Source organism: Cervus elaphus, chromosome 30 (assembly GCF_910594005.1).
Source record: "Cervus elaphus chromosome 30, mCerEla1.1, whole genome shotgun sequence".
Classification (NCBI taxonomy): Eukaryota; Metazoa; Chordata; class Mammalia; order Artiodactyla; family Cervidae; genus Cervus; species Cervus elaphus.
In genome coordinates this window covers 64,637,356-64,660,262 of record NC_057844.1, presented here as the reverse complement: position 1 = coordinate 64,660,262, position 22,907 = coordinate 64,637,356, and the positions used below count along the sequence as shown (strand labels likewise).

Genomic DNA, 22,907 nt, shown 5'->3' with positions numbered 1-22,907 from the left:
TTCTGACCTTACTCATTGTCTAATTAACTTGTTTACTTATTTACTCATTCATAAACATCATCTCTCACTCATGATAGAATCAAGAATAATATTGGAGTTAATTAGATCACAAGCAGTTTTGAACTACAGGTCACAAATTTGAACCTCAGAATGCTGTGGGGGAAATCATTATGAATAAAGAAGTGTTACTAATTAATAGGGAATATATCAGTGGCTTATATGTCACCCTGTCAATGGGAGAAATTTTTTATTTGGATGCCTCTTATTAATAGAATCAGTTCTAGGTGCCAGGAATATAGGTGCTCATGGAGGTAGTATTTTACTGATGAGAAACATATGATATACAGATACATGATTAACAAACACACAGTGTGACATCTTTGGATTGGGATCAATTCTCTAATGGAAAATATGAGGGTATCATAGTAATGAGGGATGTCTGACCTCTTTAGATAAAGTCAGGTGATTTCTTAAAGATGATATTTGACCATAGACTGAAAAGATGGGAAGGAACATCAGATCCAGAGAGACAGGAATCAGAATTCTAGGAAGAGGAAAATAGCAAGTGCAAGGATTTTGAGGACAGGATTTGTTTGGGATATTGAAGATCAAAAGGAGGCCTCATGTCATGCAGTGGGTCAGGGCATAAAAAGTGGAAGAGGCAGACTGTCACACAGAATCCTGTAGGACACAACAAAACATTTGGATTTTATTTTAAGAGATATGAGGGTTGCCTAGATATAAGCTGAGCAATGATTTGATCTTTGCATATAATTTATATTTTCAAAATCCCCTCTTACTGCCTACCACATGCTTTTTCTAGGAAAAAATTTAATCCATTACTGTGAAAATTAGGACAGTCAGCCAGAGCAATCTATTCTGCAGTTTTCAAAAGTTATTTTTCTGAAGGACACATACACCCCATAGAAATAAATCGGAACTACAGAATCAAAGGTGAACAAATACTCTACAGCAGATTATCATTTTATACAGGATTTTAAATGACTAATGCTGACAATACAATTTACCATATATTTGACAAAGCAATATATATTTTGGAAACAAAAAGAGACCCATTATGAAACATGACACATGTGGTACCAGTAAAACTCATCATAAAGAGGCTCACTATGGACATGACATTCATATATATATATATATATGTATATATATATGAGTCCACTATTGCCGGGAGAAATATCAATCACCTCAGATATGCAGATGACACCACCCTTATGGCAGAAAGTGAAGAAGAACTAAAGAGCCTCTTGATGAAAGTGAAACAGGAGAGTGAAAATGTTGGCTTAAAACTCAACATTCAAAAAAACAAAGATCATGGCAGCCAGTCCCATCACTTCATGGCAAATAGATGGGGAAACAATGCAAACAGTGACAGACTTTATTTTTTTCAGCTCCAGAATCACTGCAGATGGTGACTGCAGCCATGAAATTAAAAGACGCTTATTCTTTGGAAGGAAAGCTATGACCAACCTGGACAGAATATTAAAAGGCAGAGGCCTTACTTTGCCAACAAAGGTCTGTCTAGTCAAGGCTATGGCTTTTCCAGTAGTCATGTTTGGATGTGAGAGTTGAACTGTAAAGAAAGCTGAGTGCTGAAGAATTGGTGCTTTGGAACTATGGTGTTTGAGAAGACTCTTGAGAGTCCCCTGGACTGTAAGGAGATCCAAGCAGTCAATCCTAAAGGAAATCAGTCCTGAATATTCATTGGAAGGACTGATGCTAAAACTGAAACTCCAATACTTTGCTCACTTGATGCAAAGAACTGACTCATTGGAAAAGACCCTGATCCTGGGAAAGATTGAAGGAAGAAGGAGAAGGGGACGATAGAGGTTGAGATGGTTGGATGGCCTCACCAACTCAATGGGCATGAGTCTGAGCAAACTCTGGGAGTTGGTGATGGGCAGGGAAGCCTGGCGTGCTGCAGTCCATGAAGCCATAAAGAGTTGGACACGACTGAGCAACTGAACTGAACTGATGAGTCCACAGCTGGTCACACCCCATCATACCGTCCTACTACAGACATGACATTAAAATATATATATGAAAGTGAAAGTGAAGTCGCTCAGTTGTGTCTGACTCTTTGCAACTCCATGGACTGTACCCCACCAGGCCCCTCCATCCATGAAATTTTCAGGCGAGAGTACTAGAGTGGGTTGCCATTCACTTCTCCAGGGGATCTTCTGACCTAGGGATCAAACCCTGGTCTCCCACACTGCAGGCAGATGCTTTATGGTCTGAGCCACCAGGGAAGCCCCTTCATTTATATATATGTTCCTTTCCTGAATATTATGGTATTTCAAATGTACTGTATTCCTGTACTTCAAAATTTCAAGTTAACAAGTATGAAGCATCTAAGAAAATGGCTAGCTTTGGGAGTTTTATTTTATTATTGTTTTATATACCGGAACCTCAGAGAAGAGAAATTGTGAGTGAAGAAGATGCTTATAAAGCATATCAGGGATCTGTGAGTAGAGGTTCTTTAATGAGACTTTGTGTGAGAGAGAAATTAGCAATGCTACTCTTCACAACGTCTTCACGATCACTCATGCCTCTAAAGTTCCAAGTTCAGTCTTCTTTAGTTTTACAGTTATTTCCACTCTTTTTAGGATCTAAACACTTCCTGTATAGCAGGCCCCCCCAGGTAAATATTATTTTAACTTAGAATCGTGTCCCACAGGATAGCACCCTTTCTACTATCTGTAGATAGAAAGGCGGTTATCCCACTTTCATTCACTGCTTTCTGTCCTGGCAACTGTCGTTTCCATCTTCGTGCTTTGTTTATCAGTAAGATGAGATGCTATTGATGTTGAAATTTCTCCCAGTTACCCTGGCTTTGACGTGGGGAAGGAGAGGAGAGGGCAGAGCTACAGCTTTGATGTTGGCATGTTAGAATGTAGAAAACAGAATAGCTAAGCAGCTAGAGAAATGTTGCCTTTGGATCATGAACAGAAGTGAAAAGGTGAAACTATTAGTTGCTGTCATGTCTGACTCTTTGTGACCCTATGGACTGCAGCCCACCAGGCTCCATTGTCCATGGGATTTCCCAGACAAGCATACTGGAGTGGGTTGCCATTCCCTTCTCCAGGGGATCTTCTTGACTCAGGTATCGAACCCAGGTCTACTGCACTGCAGGCAAATTCTTTACTATTTGAACCACCAGGGAAGCTCCATGAACAGAAGAGCCATAAGAAAAGTTTTACCAACAAAAGTGAAATTTCTCTAAGACTTCATGACTAAAATCTTTAGTGAATCCAGTCCATTTTTAATAAAGTTTCTGTTGGAAGCTAATTCTGTTTTAAGGCAGTAATTATATTTTAGGACTGATAGCATATAGAACAATAAAAAGCTAATCACACCTCTTAAAATCATTTACATTAAAAATTTAAATACATATTAAACATATAGACATAAAATACTTTTGCATATGGAACTCTTCCTTTTTATTCATATTGCTGTGTAAAAGTTAAGCATAGCTCTTGAAATAAAAACATTACTTCTCTAATTAAACATTATAAAAATATCAGGAGCTGTCAACATAAGTGGTTGTAAAATTGATACTAAAATTTAAAACATTTTCAACAGACTATTTAATAATAGATACTTAATACTTTATTGATAGGATGTCATGTGGTATTACTTTCACCCGGTGGAATACATCTTTGTTTCTATATAAATTTTACACAGAGAACTAACTTTAGACGGTCTTATCAATGAAAAGTAAAATTAATTCGCTCTAATTAGCTCCTCACTGTGTTCCCCTTGCTCCCTGAGCTGCTGCCCACTAGCTCTCTCAGTTTCTCAGTTTCTTGCTGAAGGGTCTTTGCTTCCTCATCAAACACTCATATGCTCTCTTACACCCACATTCATTCTTTAGGTCATGTTCAGAGTACTTGTCAAAGTCTAAACACAGTGAGTCCATAGTAAGTCTATGTTGAGTGGACAAACTGATGAATAAATGAAGTCCTGAAATAAACTTACTGGCCAGGAAATCTTTTTCAAAAGGCCAATAAGGATCATTTTTATTAAATGCATTAATGAAAGGGTTAGTCGCTCAGTCATGTCAGACTCTTTGCTACACCATGGACTGTAGCCCATCAGGCTCCTCTGTCCATGGAATTTTCCAGGCAAGAACACTGAAGTGGGTTGCCATTCCCTTCTTCATGGGATCGTCCCAACCCAGGGATCAAACCCAAGTCTCTTGCATTGCAGGCAGATTCTTTACTGACTGAGTCACCGGGGAAGCCCCAAAGTATATTAATAATTTATTCTAAATTAAATATAATTTGTAATTTGTTACCTAGAGGTTGTTCATGGAGAGCTACTTTTCAGAGTTAGGGCATTTTCTATTGGTCTGATGGACTTCCATTTCATCTCATTTGCTGATTCTGTTTCAATTATTTATTCTATGCCCTTCTTTTCTTCACCATAGCTGTTGACACTAGTAACCAGTGGCAGTATGAGCATTTAAGTGGGAATATAATATAGTTATTAAAGGCACTGGATTCAGTCTCAGACAGATTTGGATTTGAATCCTTAGTTTGAACACTTAGCAGCAACAGGAGCAAGTTAGTATTTGTTTCTTTATTTGGGATCAATACATTCCTAACTCAAAGGTTTATTTTAAAGACTGAAAGTGAAGTGAAAGTGAAAGTCGCTCAGTCATGTCCAGGCAACCCCAAGGACTATATAGTCCTTGGAATTCTCCAGGCCAGAATATTAGAGTCCATAGCCTTTCCCTTCTCCAGGATACATTCCCAACCCAGTGATTGATCCCAGGTCTCCCGCATTGCAGGTGGATTCTTCACCAGCTGAGCCACAAGGGAAGCCCAAGAATACTGGAGTGGGTAGCCTATCCCTCCTCCAGTGGGTCTTCCTGACCCAGGGATCGAACCAGGGTCTCCTATATTGTAGTTTTAAAGATTAAATAATAAATATTAACACAATAAATATAATACATTTTCCATAGTGCCTTAATTTTTTTCTACTCTTCTTTTGTAAGCTTATAATACAAGCATACTTCGTTTTATAGACTTGGCAGATATTTTCTTTTTTATAAATTGAACGTCTGTGGCAACTCTGCATTGTCAGATGATGGTTAGCATTTTTTAGCAATAAATCACTTTCTAATTAAGGTATGCACATTGTCCTTTTAGATATGCTATTGCATATTTAATAGACTACTGCTGCTGCTAAGTCGCTTCAGCTGTGTCCGACTCTGTGCAACCCCATAGACGGCAGCCCACCAGGCTCCCCCGTCCCTGGGATTCTCCAGGCAAGAACACTGGAGTGGGTTGCCATTTCCTTCTCCAATGCATGAAAGTGAAAAGTGAAAGTGAAGTCGCTCAGTCGTGTCTGACTCTTCTCGACCCCATGGACTGCAGCCTATCAGGCTCCTCCATCCATGGGAGTTTCCAGGCGAGAGTACTGGAGTGGGTTACAGTGTGGTATAAACATAACCTTTATATGCACTGGAAAACCAAAAAGTTACATGACTTACACCATTGTGATATGTGCTTTATTATACTCATCTTGAACCAAATCCAAAACATCATGAGATGGGCTTGTCCTACATACTATTTAGTGCTCTCTTGTTATTTAATTTTAGGCGCTAAGCATGAACAACACTGATTTAAAAAACACACACACATTTTATGTCTGTGTATAAACTAGAGCTCAAAATTATTTCACCATACAAGAACATGTACAAACACAGCTTAATATCAAACTATATTAAATGCTGATTTATCTTGAAAGGCTATGCAACTTTATGACTCTATTTTCATATGCATTCTCAATCCTTATCCTAGGTTTTAATCCATGCCTTCCTAAATTATTCTTAATGCAATACCAATCTCCATGCAACTATAGCAAAGATCTATATTAGACTGCTAATGCTTCTCTGATTTGAAGTTTAGCATTTTCAGTGATAATTATCATCAGATAACCTTATTTTTTCTGATAATAGAACTCTTTGAGTTTGTGGCTTTGTATTAAATCATGACTCTAAAGTCAGTTTCCTTCTCACTCTACCACACGTGATGAGGAAATAGCTCTAAAGACCACATTGTTGGAGCAAGACCATTAGAAATGCGATCAGGCAAGGCAAGCTAATACTAGGTCAGAAAGAACCTAACATATGCCCTCTGCTAAGCCCTTCTTGACACTTGAGGTATATTTTTTCTTATTCTGTTCCCTAACACATACCTGATTACCATACCATAATGTGTACCTGCAGGCTAGCTACAGCAAACTGAATCTTACTTCTAAATTCACAGGACATGTGCTATTTCTGAATGGGGATGCTGTTTTTCAGTAAGAAATGTGCAAAAGCACACAGCAAGGCAGGTTTGAGGCAGTGGAGGGAGACTTGAACCTGTAATTATGGGATTTTCCTTTGTATCCTGGCTTCTTTAAATTTGCTTAGGGAATTAGAAGGCTTGTTTTAACTTTCCCTTTTCCTGACCTAAAAATGATGAATCATCATACATAGCCCACAGTGAAAGTACTGGGGTTAGATCCGTTTCTCTGAGGGAAAGCTCACCAGCCACATCACATTCCCTGAACTTGCAACATGCTGCCAGGAGGTGGCCGAACATGGGTCTCCCTTCTTAGACATCAGTGATTTCCATCGCAGCCACTCCTGATGAGGTGAACGAATTCAGGCAAGGTGCTTAAGCTCTCTAAGTATCAGGGTGATTTTTTTTTGTAGTTGTAAAATGATCATTATCTCTACTTTATAGGGTTGTTATGAGAGTAAATGGGCATAAAGAAGCAACGATACTTAGATGGGCTCAATAAACCATAGTTACCTATAGCCAAATGTGGAACGCAAGGTTGGAGAAATAGATTAAAGGCAACCATCTTGTGGCTGAAATATTTGTGGCCCCCATTAAGCCTCGATACTAAAATTCATTATGTAAATATCGAAGTTTTTAAATTAAATTTGCTGATATTTGACACATTCTGGGGTGTATGTTGCTGATTATAACTTTTTAAGAAGGAATACTTTATAAAACTATAGCATCACAAATATTAAAATGTTTCAAATGCTTTTCAAGACCTCAGCAAATATTTATTATTAGATTAGACATAATATGCCTGCATGACTGCTTCTGCTGCTGCTAAGTCGCTTCAGTCGTGTCCGACTCCATGCGACCCCACAGACGGAAGCCCACCAGGCTCCCCCATCCCTGGGATTCTCCAGGCAAGAATACTGGAGTGGGTTGCCATTTCCTTCTCCAATGCATGAAAGTGAAAAGTGAAAGTGAAGTCACTCAGTCGTGTCTGACTCTTTGTGACCCCATGGACTGTCGCCCACTAGGCTCCTCTGTCCATGCAATCTTCCAGGCAAGAATACTTGAAAGGGTAGCCTATCCCTTCTCCAGGGAATATTCCTGACCCAGGAATCGAATCAGGGTCTCCTGCATTGCAGGAGGTTTTGTAACCAGCTGAGCTACCAGGGAAGCCTATACATATATATAAAAATATATATATGTATTTATAAATGCATTTGTATATATAAATGGAGGTAGCATTTATATACATAAATGGAGGTATATATAAATATATTTATATATTTATAAATGCAAGTTATTGTTTCATAGTACTCCAGATATTGAGTCCAGAATTTGTATTTTCAATTAATATAAATAGGTTGCTTTGGCTCCATCTTAAATTATAAACCGGGAAACTTTGTTATTTTTTAATAGGACAAATATTCTTTTATTTCAACATAGAAATGTGTAGGAAGATATAAAATTAATAGTATTCTTTAAACTTCTACAGGAGCATAATATTCAATATGTTTTTAATAAGTTCTCAATAAAATTTCACGATTATAGTGTCAGATGAACTTATTTCCAGTTTAAAAATGTAATAATGAGAAATATGTGTTCTTATCATACAAACATAAAGTTATATGTTGTAAAGTTCAGTAATCTGCAATCCCATGCCTTTATATAAAATAAAATTAATCTAAAATGAAAGTTCTTTTATTATTTCCCAGCCAACTAAAATTAATGAACAGTGTTCTCTCCTACAGATATCTAATTTCATAATTACCAAATGCTTCCACTAAAAACTGTCGTCTCTACTTTCAAAATTAAAAATAAACTAAACTCATAGCTGAATTTTTTTATTATCTTCAGATAATTAGGAAAAAGAAATGTAAGAAAAGGAATGACTACTATAATTATTCACTGTTGCATTTACTTATTATTAAATCTATTCCATGAAATATTGAATAATTTCTTTAAACAATGAGGTCCATGAGTCTTTTTACCTGTTTTGCTTTCATTTTATATCATCATTTATTGACATGCACTTAGTGAATATGAATGAAACAACTTAGTGAAAATCAAAGGTACAAAATACATACATACATAACAGAAAGGCTTTTTTACTCTTTCTCATCTTTTTCCTTTAGTTTTTCTCTCATTAGGTGCCATTTCTAGTCCCAGCCCTGACAACTAATTAATAGAGGGTTGTTCCAAGCTGTGCTTTTAGCAGAGTGGCTTCCTCCCATTGTATTTCTTTACAGATAATCAATTTGAGCCTCTTTAACTGTCAATAAGTATGTACAGTCTCCTTTCTTTCCTCTTGTCATCAGCAAGTGATACCTTTAGAGCTACATGGAATCTACCTAAATTGTCCCCAGGGAGAGAGGGCAGTGGAACTAGCCTTTTGATATTCATGGTACTAATAATTTTAAAGAGCCCTTTTCTCTCAAAGTAGAGTTTCCAGCAGTAATGACTGACTGATTATTTATTTCCAAGTCACTGAGGTTGGGCAGAGGACAAAACTAGTGCCAAATGAGGTATTCCACATTATGAGTAAATGGATTTAAGCACCCAAGTGGAATTTCTATGTGAAAATGTAAATAAAGAAAAAGTTAACCTCAAAATTTGTGGTTAGAAAGAGAAAAAAATCTTGAGGGGAGTGAAGAAGAATTTATTTCACATTTAGTCATAATGTTCTTTACATGAGTAATTAAGTCTGAGAATATTGTACTGAACAATGATGATAGAAATTAATAGATTCTAAATGAAGCATTTTCCTTTTATTCTCAACAGCTGTTCATTTTTACTTAGTGTGCACATCTTTCCCCTAAAAGACAAAAGTAAAATTATTCTTTAGGAAATTAATCACATGCGTCTCATTATTTCAAATAAAATGTTCTAAAATCCAGTTTCTTCCTAGACGGAGAATAATCTCTCCACTGCACGCACCTCAGAAAGCCATCAATGAGGAGTGCAGTGACACCCTCTGGTAGAGAAGGGGATCGCATCATTTTGTCTAGAGAGTTACCTGGTATGTTGGAATCCAATTTTGGAAATGTATCAATAGTATGTAAACGATATTGTTAGACATTTTCCTCATTATAGTGGCATGACATGTTGAATTTAGTTCATAAATGATATAATTTGATGTAAAGTCAAAGTATTTTTTAGTTTCATTTCAATAAGCAAGCACTGTCATTACACAATGTCTTAATGACTTCATATGTTAAAATATAACAAATATGTAATTTGTTTTTTAAACAGTAGTAGGCAAAGGAATATAACTTTCAAGATGCATGCATGTGTGCTCAGTCGTGTCCAGTTATTTGCGGCCCCATGAACTGTAGCCTGCCAGGCTTCTCTGTCCATGGAATTTTCCAGTCAAGAATATTAGAGTGGGTTGTCATTTCCTCTTCCAGGCGATCTTCCCAACTCAGGGATCAAATTTGCATTTCTTGTGTATCCTCCATTGGCAGGTGGATTCTTTATTACTGAAACACCCGGGAAGCCCCAATTTTTAAGATGAACCTACTGAAAAAATGAGCGCCTACTACATTCTATTTTAAAGGTGCATGGTTACTTTATCTTGGTGGGGGATGTGATTTATGCATGCAAATACAGATTACATGGAGGACTTTCATATATGCTGAGTGAACAGTTTCAGAAGCGCATTTTTATATAATTTATGCATAATGATTTTTCCAGTGAAACATGCTTATACATACATTACTTCACTTGACCCTCATAACAACCAATGAAACCGTTTATTGTAGATAAGGGAATTGAAGCTCTAAGTGTGAAAGACTCTAAGTGAATAATGAATCAGGATTCAAACCCAGGACTCTGATCCAATTTTGATGTTTTCCATAAAGAAATATTTCACTGAATATCTGAAAAATTGTTCTTCATAAGAGACTGAAGATTTTTTTCTTAAGCTTTCCTAAACATTCACATTTACATCCCCATGCCAAAAATATTCTAACCAGTTATCTACTAGCAAATATATTGTAGCTGATTGTAAAAACACTTATTAGGGACCTATAGTCACACTTCTTGACTTAAAATGATCAAAAACTGTAAAATATAAAAATTCAAAATAAAATTTTTCTAAGTTGTTTTTGTTGTTCAGTCACTTAGTCATGTCCGACTCTTTGAGACCCCACGGACTGCAGGACGCCAGGCTTCCCTATCCTTCATGATCTCCCAGAGTTACTCAAACTCATGTCCATTGACTTGATGTTGCCATGCAACCATCTCATCCTCTGTTGCCCCCTTCTCCTGCCCCCAATCTTTCCCAGCATCAGGGTCTTTTCCAATGAGTTATAATGTTTCTAAGTAATTAGTATTTATTATTATAAGAACTATATAAGTATAAAAATTATAATTATATTATAATTTGTATTATAAATAAATCATTTTATAAAATCTACCAGAATGATTTCTCTAAAGGGTCATTTTCTGGCTATACTATCTACAGAAGTAACTTTGTTGGGGGCTGGCTTTTTGAAATATAACTTCCTTTGAGCCCCGTATTTTGCATTAACTTTTTAGCAGTGTCTGATTACATTTAACCTTAAGTTAATATTCCATCACTGCTCAAAGCACTGTCATTCTTTTTCTCGATGAATATTCCTCATTAATCATATCTCTATTAGCACTCAGAATTCACGTATCTTTGAGCTGAAAAATATTAAATTATGACATAAAAATAATACAATGCTTACTTTATTCTTCTTCAGAGTTCACCAAGACCCTAATAATATTTGCATCTCATCATTATTATTAAACTGTTTACATTGGTAATCAATCAGCATATCGTAATTTGGTTACAACACAGTGGTAAAGCTAATTGATAACAATAGAGAAAAAATTTAAAACTCAAAATGTGGGGTTACCTTGGAATTATACTGTGTTGTGTTTGTTTTGTTTCTTTTTTAAGTAGAGTTAAATGTATTTCATTAAACAGAAGTCATCAGAAAATTTGCCAGTTTGATGAACTCAATTAAGTCTAAAGAGCCCAATCTTTGGCAGGTTAAAAAATATTAATTATGCATTTCTTATCATTGGGGTGAAATTAAGCATTTATTTTTGAAAATTTTCTAAGTATGCTCTTTATCAAGAAAGGTTAATTCTTTCTTTCTTTCTTCATAAAAGTGAGGCATGGCTTCTAGTGGTTCACAACACTGAAAATATATCTTACTAACTTTCAGAGAATTTATACTAATATTTCAAGCTGGAGAAAAGGTAAGATCTACCTTTTCCTATGGGCTTCCCAGGTGATGCTAGTGGCTAAGAACCCGGCTGCCAGTGCAAGAGCTATAAGAAAAGTGGGTTTGATCCCTGGGTTGGGAAGGTCCTCTGGAGGAGGGCATGGCAGTCCACCCCAGTATTCTTGCCTGGAGGATTCCTGGACAGAGGAACCTGGCTGGATACGGTCCACAGTGTCGCGCAGAGTCGGACGTGACTGAGGCGACAGTACAAAAGCACTCACCTGACCCTGTGCCACCGTAGAGATCAAGTTTATTCTGCATTCACTTTTACACATTACCAACTTAGGAGGGGAAAAGTCCATTCACTTACTAAGGAGATAATAAAATCAAATGTTCTGTTTTATCTCACCAGTTCTGATTGACTAAAGCTGATAAGATTCTTGAATGTTATTTGAATCTGGCATGCCAGATACTCCACCAAACCAAGAACTGTTTTCCAACCAATGAAAAATGTGATCTGATATAACCAACTGTGTTTAGACCTACGAACTCATTCTGTCCTACTGCAGGTTTCCAACATTTACATTACAAATTTACCATGAACTCTTTTTTTTTAAAGCAGAACAGTGTTTAACTCTGACTTTATTAAGTGAATGCTTGAAAGTATTCAACAAAATTCAATTAATTCACATTAATGTTTCTTTATTTTGGGGGGCTCCAAAATCACTGCAGATGGTGATTGCAGTCATGAAATTAAAAGACGCTTACTCCTTGGAAGGAAAGTTATGACCAACCTAGACAGCATATTAAAAAGCAGAGACATTACTTTGCCAACAAAGGTCTGTCTAGTCAAGGCTATGGTTTTTCCAGTGGTCATGTATGGATGCGAGAGCTGGACTGTGAAGAAAGCTTAGTGCTGAAGAACTGATGCTTTTGAACTTTGGTGTTGGAGAAGATTCTTGAGAGTCCCTTGGACTGCAAGGAGATCCAATCAGTCCATCCTAAAGGAGATCAGTCCTGGGTGTTCATTGGAAGGACTGATGCTGAAGCTGAAACTCCAATACTTTGGCCATCTGATGCGAATAGCTGACTCATTGGAAAAGACCCTGATTCTGGGAAAGATTGAAGGCAGGAGGAAAAGGGGATGACAGAGGATGAGATGGTTGGATGGCATCACCGACTTGATGGACATGAGTTTGGGTGGACTTCAGGAGTTGGTGATGGCCAGGGAGGCCTAGCGTGCTGTGGTCCATTGGGTCACAAAGAGTAGGACACAACTGAGCGACTGAACTGAACTGAACTGACTTTAAGTACAGAAAGCTTGTTCTCAAATAACTTTTTTTGGAGTGACATGAAAAAAAAAAACTGGTGACTTGAGTGCAGGTCTCTAACAATAACTGTATCTTCACTGGTGAAATTATAAGAGCCAACTTCAAGGCTGAGAGACAGGTCACTTCCTGATCCTGCCAGATGCATCCTAGTTTGACCCATGAGGATGGCAGTAATAACCACCAATATCTCTTGCATTTGCAATGCGTACACAACCAAGCATTTAGAAATCCTTGATTAGCAATAGTTGTTGCTCAGTGAATTTCCTCATTGTTGTATGTTCCCTTGCCTGGTGCATTAACAGATTTGACTTCGTAAGATTCTCTGTTCAGTTCTGGTGGCTTTTGTTTTCTTGCATTAAAATCATTGTGTGCAGTTTCACATTAATTACCAGGAAAAGAATAACAGAGACCCAAACTTTTAGAATTGGAAGGCATCTTAGAAATCATAGACACCCTCATATTATAGTCTGAGACAACTTCAAAGCTCTCCCATTTAACATAACTAGATATATTGAGTAAAAATAAAATAAAAAGTTATTTTAAATGCACCACTGAATTTACAAAAAAAAAAAAATAATCCTTAGGCTTCCTAATAAAGGGATTTAAATTTAGGACAACACATGTCTAATCTATCACTGAGGCTGCTCTGGGTGTTGAAGATATGTGTGGAAGATTGTTCTTGGTTACTTAAGGGCTCAGTTTTAATACTAAGACAGAAGCTACAGCCCTAGGTCTGAGGAGGAAGCAGGATGAGGAAAATGAGAATATTCCAAACAGCTAGGATCCTCAAGGGGTTGCACTTGCAAAGGTCTTTGATAAATCTCAATGGCCCATAGAAAAATAAAAAAAATTTCTGTGTTCTTGGTTCTGGAGAATTATTCTTTCCTGTTTGGAACCAGTCTGTTGTTCCATGTCCAGTTCTAACTGTCGCTTCCTAACCTGCATACAGGTTTCTCAAGAGGCAGGTCAGGTGATCTGGTATCCCCATCTCTTTCAGAATTTTCCATAGTTTATTGTGATCCACACAGTCGAAGGCTTTGGCGTAGTCAATAAAGCAGAAATAGATGTTTTTCTGGAAATTTCTTGCTTTTATGATGATCCAGCGGATGTTGGCAATTTGATCTCTGGTTCCTCTGCCTTTTCTAAAACCAGCTTGAATATCTGGAAGTTCATGGTTCATGTATTGCTGAAGAGAATTTTGAGCATTACTTTACTAGCATGTGAGATGAGTGCAATTGTTCCTCCGCCTTTTCTAAAACCAGCTTGAATATCTGGAAGTTCATGGTTCATGTATTGCTTGGAGAATTTTGAGCATTACTTTACTAGCATGTGAGATGAGTGCTATTGTGCAGTAGTTTGAGCATTCTTTGGGATTGCCTTTCTTTGGGACTGGAATGAAAACTGACCTTTTCCAGTCCTTTGGCCACTGCTGAGTTTTCCAAATGTGCTGGCATATTGAGTGCAGCACTTTCACAGCATCATCTTTCAGGATTTGAAATAGCTCAACTGGAATTCCATCACCTCCACCACCTCCACTAGCTTTGTTTGTAGTGATGCTTCCTAAGGACAACTTGACTTCACATTCCAGGATGTCTGACTAGGTGAGTGATCACACCATCGTGATCATCTGGGTTCTGAAGATCTTTTTTGTACAGTTCTTCTGTGTTTTCTTGCCACCTCTTCTTAATATCTTCTGCTTCTGTTAGGTCCCTACCATTTCTGTCCTTTTTTGAGCCCATCTTTGCATGAAATGTTCCCTTGTTATCTCTAATTTTCTTGAAGAGACCTCTAGTCTTTCCCATTCTATTGTTTTCCTCTATTTCTTTGCCTTGATCGCTGAGGAAGTCTTCCTTATCTCTCCTTGCTATTCTTTGGAACTCTGCATGGAATAACAGACTGGTTCCAAATAGGAAGAGGAGTACATCAGCTCTGTATATTGTCAGCCTGCTTATTTAACTTATGTGCAGAGTACATCATGAGAAACGCTGAGCTGGAGGAAGCACAAGTTGAAATCAAGATTGCGGGGAGAAATATCAATAACCTCAGATATGCATATGACACCACCCTTATGGCAGAAATGGAAGAAGAACTAAAGAGCGTCTTGATGAAGGTAAAAGAGGAGAGTGAAAAAGTTGGCTTAAAGCTTAACATTCAGAAAACTAAGATCATGGCACCCGGTCCCATCACTTCATACAATGGAAACAGTGACAGACTTTATTTCTTGGGCTCCAAAATCACTGCAGATGGTGACTACAGCCATGAAATTAAAAGATGCTTGCTCCTTGGAAGAAAAGCTATGACCAACCTATGGTACATAGTGAAAGTCGCTCAGTCATGTCTGACTCTTTGCCACCCCTGGACTCTACAGTCCATGGGATTCTCCAGGCCAGAATACTGGAGTGAGTTAGCCTTTCCCTTCTCCAGGATATTTTTCCAACCCATAGATCGAATCCAAGTCTCCCGCATTGCAGGTGGATTCTTTACTAGCTGAACCACAAGGGAATCATAACCAAACTAGACAGCATGTTAAAAAGCAGAGACATAAAAAAAAAGAAAAAAAAAAAAAGCAGAGACATTACTTTGCCAACAACATTCCATTTAGTCAAAGCTATGGTTTTACCAGTGGTCAAGTATGGATGTGAGAGTTGGAATATAAAGAAAACTGAGTGCTGAAGAATTGATGCTTTTGAACTGTGGTGTTGGAGAAGACTCTTGAGAGTCCCTTGGACAGCAATGAGATCAAACCTGTTATTCCAAAAGGAAATCAATCCTGAATATTCATTGGAAGGACTGATACTGAAGCTGAAACTCCAATACTTTGGCTATCTGATGCAAAAGAACTGACTGATTGGAAAAGATCCTGATGTTGGGAAAGATTGAAGTCAGGAGGAGAAGGGGACAACAGAGGATAAGAGAGTTAGATGGTATCACTGACTCAATGGATATGAGTTTGAGCTAGCTCTGTGAGTTGGTGATGGACAGGGAAGCCTGGAGTGCTGCAGTCCATGGGGTTGCAAAGAGTCTGACACTACTGAGTGACTGAACTGAACTGATTAATATTTTGAGGTTTCCTTGGTAGCTCAGCTGGTAAAGAATCTGCCTGCAATGCTGGAGACCTCAGTTCGATTCCTGGGTTGGGAAGATCCCCTTCAGAAGGGAAAGGCTATCCACTCCAGTATTCTTGGGTTTCCCTGGTGGCTCAGACAGTGAAGAATCTGCCTGCAATGAGGGAGACCTGGATTCGTTCCCTGGGTTGGGAAGATCCCCTGGAGGAGGGCATGGCAACCCTCTCCAGTATTCTTGCCTGGAGAATCCCCATGGACAGAGGAGCCTGGTGGGCTAGAGTCCCTAGGGTCACGAAGTGTTAAGACACGACTGAATAACTGAGCACACATTTTAACACACTTGAGTTGCTCAGCAGCATGTAGCTAGTGGCTACCAGGTTGGATGACACAGAGCTAGAGTAAATAGATTATTCAGTCTACCTGGAAAAGGTAACATGGACCGATTGGAAACTGACTGCATTTAACAACAGTGAAAGGCAAAAGCATGTGTTTGTTTTCTCAAAATTAGATGTGGATCCTGCAGAAGGGAGGCTTGGGGTCTTCCTAAAAGAGATCTCTCTTAGAGATCTTGCTTACACCTCAGAAGTATAAGGTATCTCATCAGAAGCCAAGACAGCCATATTCAGCCCACAGAAAGTAGCAATGCTTAGGTCAGTTCAGTTCAGTTGCTCAGTCGTGTCCAATTCCTTGGGACCCCATGGACTGCAGCATGCCAAGCTTCCCTGTCCATCACCAACTTACAGACCTTGCTCAAACTAATGTCCATTGAGTTAGGAGACAGAAATCTCCCTTTGGAAATGTTTGGAAGTTTCCATGGAGAACAAAAACTCTCTAAGCAATGGGTTCTGTGGAGCCAGCAAACACTGCCCCAGCTGATAGACCTTCCTATCCTCAGGTTTCTGATCCAACTCTGGGAAGACCCAGAATATGTGCTAAGGGCATGGGAGAGCTGGTGGATGGGATTAAGAAGAAAAAGAGTGACCTCATTCTCCTAGTCCTACCAAGGTTGGGTCAGGCTCAGAGGAGGAAAAGGAGAGGCTTACACTGTAAGTAAGAGATTAAGTTTTGATTACCAAGCTAACCTGGCATTATTGCTTTTAGGCTGCACTAGAATTTTAATGCTAAAGTAAATTTGTTTAGTAAAATAAAAATAAAGTAAGATAAAATTGTTTATTATCTAAATGTATCTGGAAAGTCTAAGAGAAAAAAACACATTCAGAAAGAATGTTTAATGGGGAATGGTGATCAAGAAAAAGTTGGTATCTGCTTGTACTCTATCAGTTCTACTCTGTTCAATAAACCAAATTTATCTACATTAAAATTGTAATAAAAACAAAGTACACTCATGTGTATCATGAAATAAACATGTATACATTGGTGAGTCATTAACTGCTACTTCCAAGGATGTACCCTACAGTTGAAGTGATAGTTTTTTCTGCCATCTTTATTTTGATGGTAAGTATCTTGAAGTTACAAAGGTAGGTGTTCAATTGTTTACATTTGCTATCGTTCATGGCAATCAGAATTTTCTTCAATACAGCAAAGCCCCTCAAATTACTTGTTTATTTTATTAATAAAAACATATGTTAAATAAAACATTGGTACTACTCCTAATTTTAAAATGTTGTGCTGATTTAAATTGACTCATTATACTATCTGATGACTTTATAAGTAAATACTCAAATTTAGAATTTAGTAATTCATTTTTTATTAATAAAACATTGATTTGTCAGTTTACAAGTGGGATTAATTTTTAACTATTATTTTTAAAATGGAGTATGTCAAACAGTCTTTTGAAAATCACCGACCTATATCACTGGACTAATATAGTAAGGTTATCAACTTGGGTCTGAGCAATTAGTGCATTCCTGAGTTACCGTCCTCCACTGCCCTCAAAGTTTGAATAGAATCATTACAATATAGTTCTAAGGAAGTTATAATTGGGAAAGTCAACCTCTTTATAAATTAATTCTATAATATACTCAGGTTATTAGCTTTGAATTCCTCTATTCTTTCGGATTACTCATCTCCTGGCCTTTTCTACAGCAAAATATCTGATATGTTAAATATCTATGGTATTGAAGAAAAACCTCAGGTTTCTTAACTTATTCTCTAAATTTAGCTCTCAATACCCTCATCTTTCACAAATAAAACTTGACACCCTTATTTCTACCCCTTGATTTTCAGCGTAAATCTTCTAACCTATATATTTAATCTCCTTATTCACTATTCCCCTCCATTCAAGTTATTATCACACATCTTGCTTTATGTAGGGCATCCTTTTTTTTCTAATTTAATCAATTGACTTGATAAGGCCCATCTCAAGTTTATTTTCACCATTTTGCCCCCCTCTAAACCCTATTAATACAAACTCACATTTCAAAGAAACAATGGGATAGAGTATATAATAAGCATCAAGCTTTGGAATGAGTGAAGGGTAGCTGAGTTCCCAACTGAGTAGAACATCTATTAGTTGTGTTTTCCTGGACAACTGATTCTTTGGGTTTCAATTAAAAAATTTCTTTAAGTCTTCTAAAAAAATCTAAAATCTTCATAATATACAGAAATAAATTTAATACATTCATTTGTGGACTGCAAGGAGATCAAACCAGTCAATCCTAAAGGAAATCAGTCCTGAATATTCATTGGAAGGGCTGATGATGAAGCTGAAACTCCAATACTTTGGCCACCTGATGCAAAGAACTGACTCATTCGAAAAGACCATGATGCTGGAAGAGATTGAAGGTGGGAGGAGAAGGGGACAACAGAGGATGAGATGGTTGTATGGCATCACTAACTCAATGGACATAAGTTTGAGTAAGCTCTGGGAGTTGGTGATGGACAGGCAAGACTGGCGGGCTGCAGTTCATGGGGTCGCAAAGAGTCAGACACGACTAAGCAACTGAACTGCCTGAATACATACATACTTTGAAAAATTACCTCAGCAAAACTGCACTATCTTAAGAAAAAAATCTTTTGTAGCACTTGTCATGGGATATAGCAATGATTCATGTATTCTAAAACATTAATTATCTAGCACATCAAGAGGGAAATTGTATTTATTTTTTTTGTTTGCTTGATTGAATTTATTCATTAGCCAAATTTTCCCCAAACACAAAATACTTTCCGAGAATAAATGAAAAGCTGTTGTACGTGGTCTGAGTTTATTTTAATCCAGTAATGAGAAATTATGTGTTGTGAGTCTCATTATTAACACTTTATTTTTAAAGTTCATCTCAATAGTATCATATTTTTTTCTCTTAACCAGGCTTTACTTCAAAAAACTTTAAAAGCTAATTAGTTATTATAGATTTAGGAAAGAACAGCAGCACACAGCCTGGCTATCTGTGCAGACAGGGAGGCAATTATGTCTCTGACAACTAATGTTCAGACGGGTCATGAGTTTAAGACAGTTCATATATAATTTTAGTAGTTGAAGGAAAACAGTGTCTTATATGTACTTTCCTCCTTGTTCTGTAAGCAATACCTGTGCATTGTGAATGATAACAAAATTAAAGTCCTTTATAACCATAATACCTAAAATAATCACTGTTAAAATTTGAGAAATTTACTTATGCTCTTTACATATGTAAATACACACTATTCACAAAGAGAAGACTGAATTCAAATTATTGATAAAATGGGTTTTACATTTTCTTTCATTTTATTATTATTTTCCCAGGTCTCAAAATATAATTTTAAAGGTTACATAGGTCAATGGTTGGAGATGAGATAAAAAAGCTAATTTCAATATCATGTCCATGTGCTAAGTTGCTTCAGTCACGTCCAACTCTTTGCAACCCCACGTTATGGGGCCCACCAGGCTCCTCTGTCCATGGGATTCTCCAGGCAAGAATACTGGAGTGTGTTGCCATGCTCTCCTCCAGGGAATCTTCCTGACCCAGGGATCAAACCTGCATCTCTTGTATCTCCTGCACTGGCAGACAGGTTCTTTACCACTTACACCACCTAGGACTCCCCACAGTAGGACCTTCTCAGCCAAATCTGTTGTTTTCAATCATAGGCAGGGCCCCTGACCCACAACATGGAGAAAAGTCAACTGCCAATTAGAGAGACCCTCCTTGGACTCCGAAAAATAAACCTCTAATTGTTTGAGACATGAGACACATTTGGGCATATTTGTTACAGCAGCTTATGCCACCCAAAATGAAATACTGTAGAGTCAATAAAAGTCTGGTTTATGATTCAAATCTAGGCCTCACAGTTTCCTTTTGGTTCACAGTGAAATCTGTACTAAAACCTATTTATAGAATTTTGTTTAAAATTAGGCTTATAATATCTTTCATCATCTAAAGTTGAACTAATTCACTTATAATCTTTCATTTTCACTTTAAGGTTTCAAATTTTAACATTTATCTATTTAATATGTACAGATATTAATTTGCTATAAAGAATTCAATCTTTCCTGGGCCAGAAGATAAATGCTATGATCACATAAATCATCAGAGTCAAATTTTTTAAAGCATACCATAAATCTGAAAAAGAAAAAAATAACACTAGGTTCTGAATATTTTTCTCCCAAATGCTAGATTTGTCAATATAACATTATAGTAGGAAAAATATATTCTTCAGCTATCTTGAAAGTGAGTGAAAGTGAAAGTGAAAGTGAAGTCGTGTCTGTCTTTTTGTGACCCCATGGACTGTAGCCTACCAGGCTTCTCAGTCCATGGGGTTTTCCAGGCAAGAGTACTGGAGTGGGTTGCCATTGCCTTCTCCAGAGATATCCTACAAAAATCATGAGGAAATCCTGTGATAAAAGAGAATTAAAGATGCTTTTAGTTTCCTGTGATTAGATTATTAATGACTAGATTGTTAATTAATAATGTGAGTACAGAAATCATGGTGATCAGTCAAACAAAAGACTAGCCAGACGCAACCTTAGGACACATTCAATGGGTAATTTCACAGTCCATGCCGCTGCTGCTGCTAAGTCGCTTCAGTCATGTCCGACTCTGTGCGACCCCATAGATGGCAGCCCACCAGGCTCCCCCGTCCCTGGGATTCTCCAGGCAAGAACACTGGAGTGGGTTGCCATTTCCTTCTCCAATGCATGAAAGTGAAAAGTGAAAGTGAAGTCGCTCAGTCATGTCTGACTCTTAGCAACCCCATGGACTGCAGCCTACCAGGCTCCTCTGTCCATGGGATTTTCCAGGCAAGAATACTGGAGTGGGGTGCCATTGCCTTCTCCGTTCACAGTCGATAAACATCCCCAAAAAGCAAAGCCATGAGAACACCCTTCCCTTTAGACATCTGTAATTAGCTGCCTTCCCTATAAAAAAGAGTTACAAGAACTTAGCATTTTGGAAACAGGTCCAATTTCACTGTCAGAGAAAACCAAGGTAAGATCTCTCCTTTCTTTGCTTTTTTTTTGTTTATTGAAACATTTTTTAAATGTGGGGAGTATTTAAAAGCTATTGTGTTATCCTAGGGCTAATTCAAGAATCTTGGCCCAAAAATGTCAAATCAGTTTTTCATTTAACTTCCAGAGAAACTATTAATTAGTGATTGTGCAAAGAGAAAAAGATGTTAATGAACAAGTGGAGTCATTTGACCAAAATACATTTTAGGCTTAATGTAAAATTTAAGTGGGCTGTGGTTGAAAAGCTTTCCTCAAGATAGAATAAGCTAGTTTTGTTTTGAAAGAAAACCTGAAAATTTCTATGCTAGTAGCAGTGTAGATTTAAAACGCAAATTAACACATATTAATTCAGGAATTAGCAGCTGTTGATACATACTAACATATTTCAAAGAAGATTTGGCATAAATACACATATAATGCATAAAATATATTAACTATATTTCTGAAGTGTTAACTATAGATTATTAATATATCATAAATTATTATATTGCTAGTATATATGTATATATGTTTGCTGAACTTGTGGCATATATATATGTATACATGTAAAATACATATGTGTACAGAAATATATGAATATAAATAAATATATAAATATAGATAAATTAAGGGCCACAAGTTTACTACACTAGTAGGCAAATTAACTGAAGTGGCAGATACCTCCGGGTTCTTAGTGTAATGTTATGAACAACTTTTTACATAAAGAAAACTCCTTTCCACAACTGCTGACATGCTTTTCAGGATTTTTGTTTGACTCCTGCCAATTCGAATCCCTAGACTGGAATAAACGCAGAGCCATCTGTTCTGACGCGCCTGTGGCAACAGCTCTAGGCTCACTGAAGCAATTGTTTCTATTACCCTCAGTACTCGTGATATGCTTCACTTCACAGCATCCCTGCTGAATAAATTGAACTTAACTTGTATCAGGGATATAATCAGGTTAAGGTCTTGGTAAAATTTCTTTGTGCCAGAATAGCTTAACCCTTGCAGCTCTAAGCCTCCAAAAATGTGTATTGGTGGTTTGAACTTTTTATGCCATTCCCAACAATTTCCTCCATCATTAATGACTTCTGCATGTAGCCTTTTGGGGGTATCTTTCGTTAAGTTAAACATTACGTAATTTTAATGCTTAAATAGAAGCAGAGGGCAGATTTTAGTGTATGAAGACCAATTTTTGTTGAGCCTTGTTAATTCATTTAAACTAAATGGTTCTATGAGCATGATGAGGTGACTAGTCTTTTTAAGGTAGGGTGATTTAAAATAGGAGGCTGAAGTCAGGATGGCTGCTATCCAAAAGTCTACAAGCAATAAATGCTAGAGAGGGTGTGGAGAAAAGGGAACCGTCTTACACTGCTGGTGGGAATGCAAACTAGTACAGCCACTATGGAGAACAGTGTGGAGATTCCTTAAAAAACTGGAAATAGAACTGCCATATGACCCAGCAATCCCACTGCTGGGCATACACACCAAGGAAACCAGATCTGAAAGAGACATATGCACCCCAATGTTCATTGCAGCACTGTTTACAATTGCCAGGACATGGAAGCAACCTAGATGCCCATCAGCAGACGAATGGATAAGGAAGCTATGGTACATATACACAATGGAATATTACTCAGCCA

At 37.4% G+C, this 22,907-nt stretch overlaps 1 protein-coding gene across 3 annotated transcripts in view; it reads right to left on the bottom strand.

Moving 5' to 3' along the window:
- GPC5 (glypican 5) overlaps positions 1–22,907 on the bottom strand; it is a 1,490,288-nt gene that overhangs the window by 693,406 nt on the left and 773,975 nt on the right. Inside the window, exon 8 of one of the 3 annotated variants that reach the window (XM_043891979.1) lies at positions 9,095–9,126. The exons of the other annotated variants lie outside the window; for them this stretch is intronic. Within the exon in view, the coding sequence (XP_043747914.1) occupies positions 9,107–9,126 (20 nt within the window). The 3' untranslated portion in view covers positions 9,095–9,106. Of the gene's footprint in view, positions 1–9,094; positions 9,127–22,907 lie in introns of those variants that run through there. 3 annotated transcript variants of the gene reach the window in all.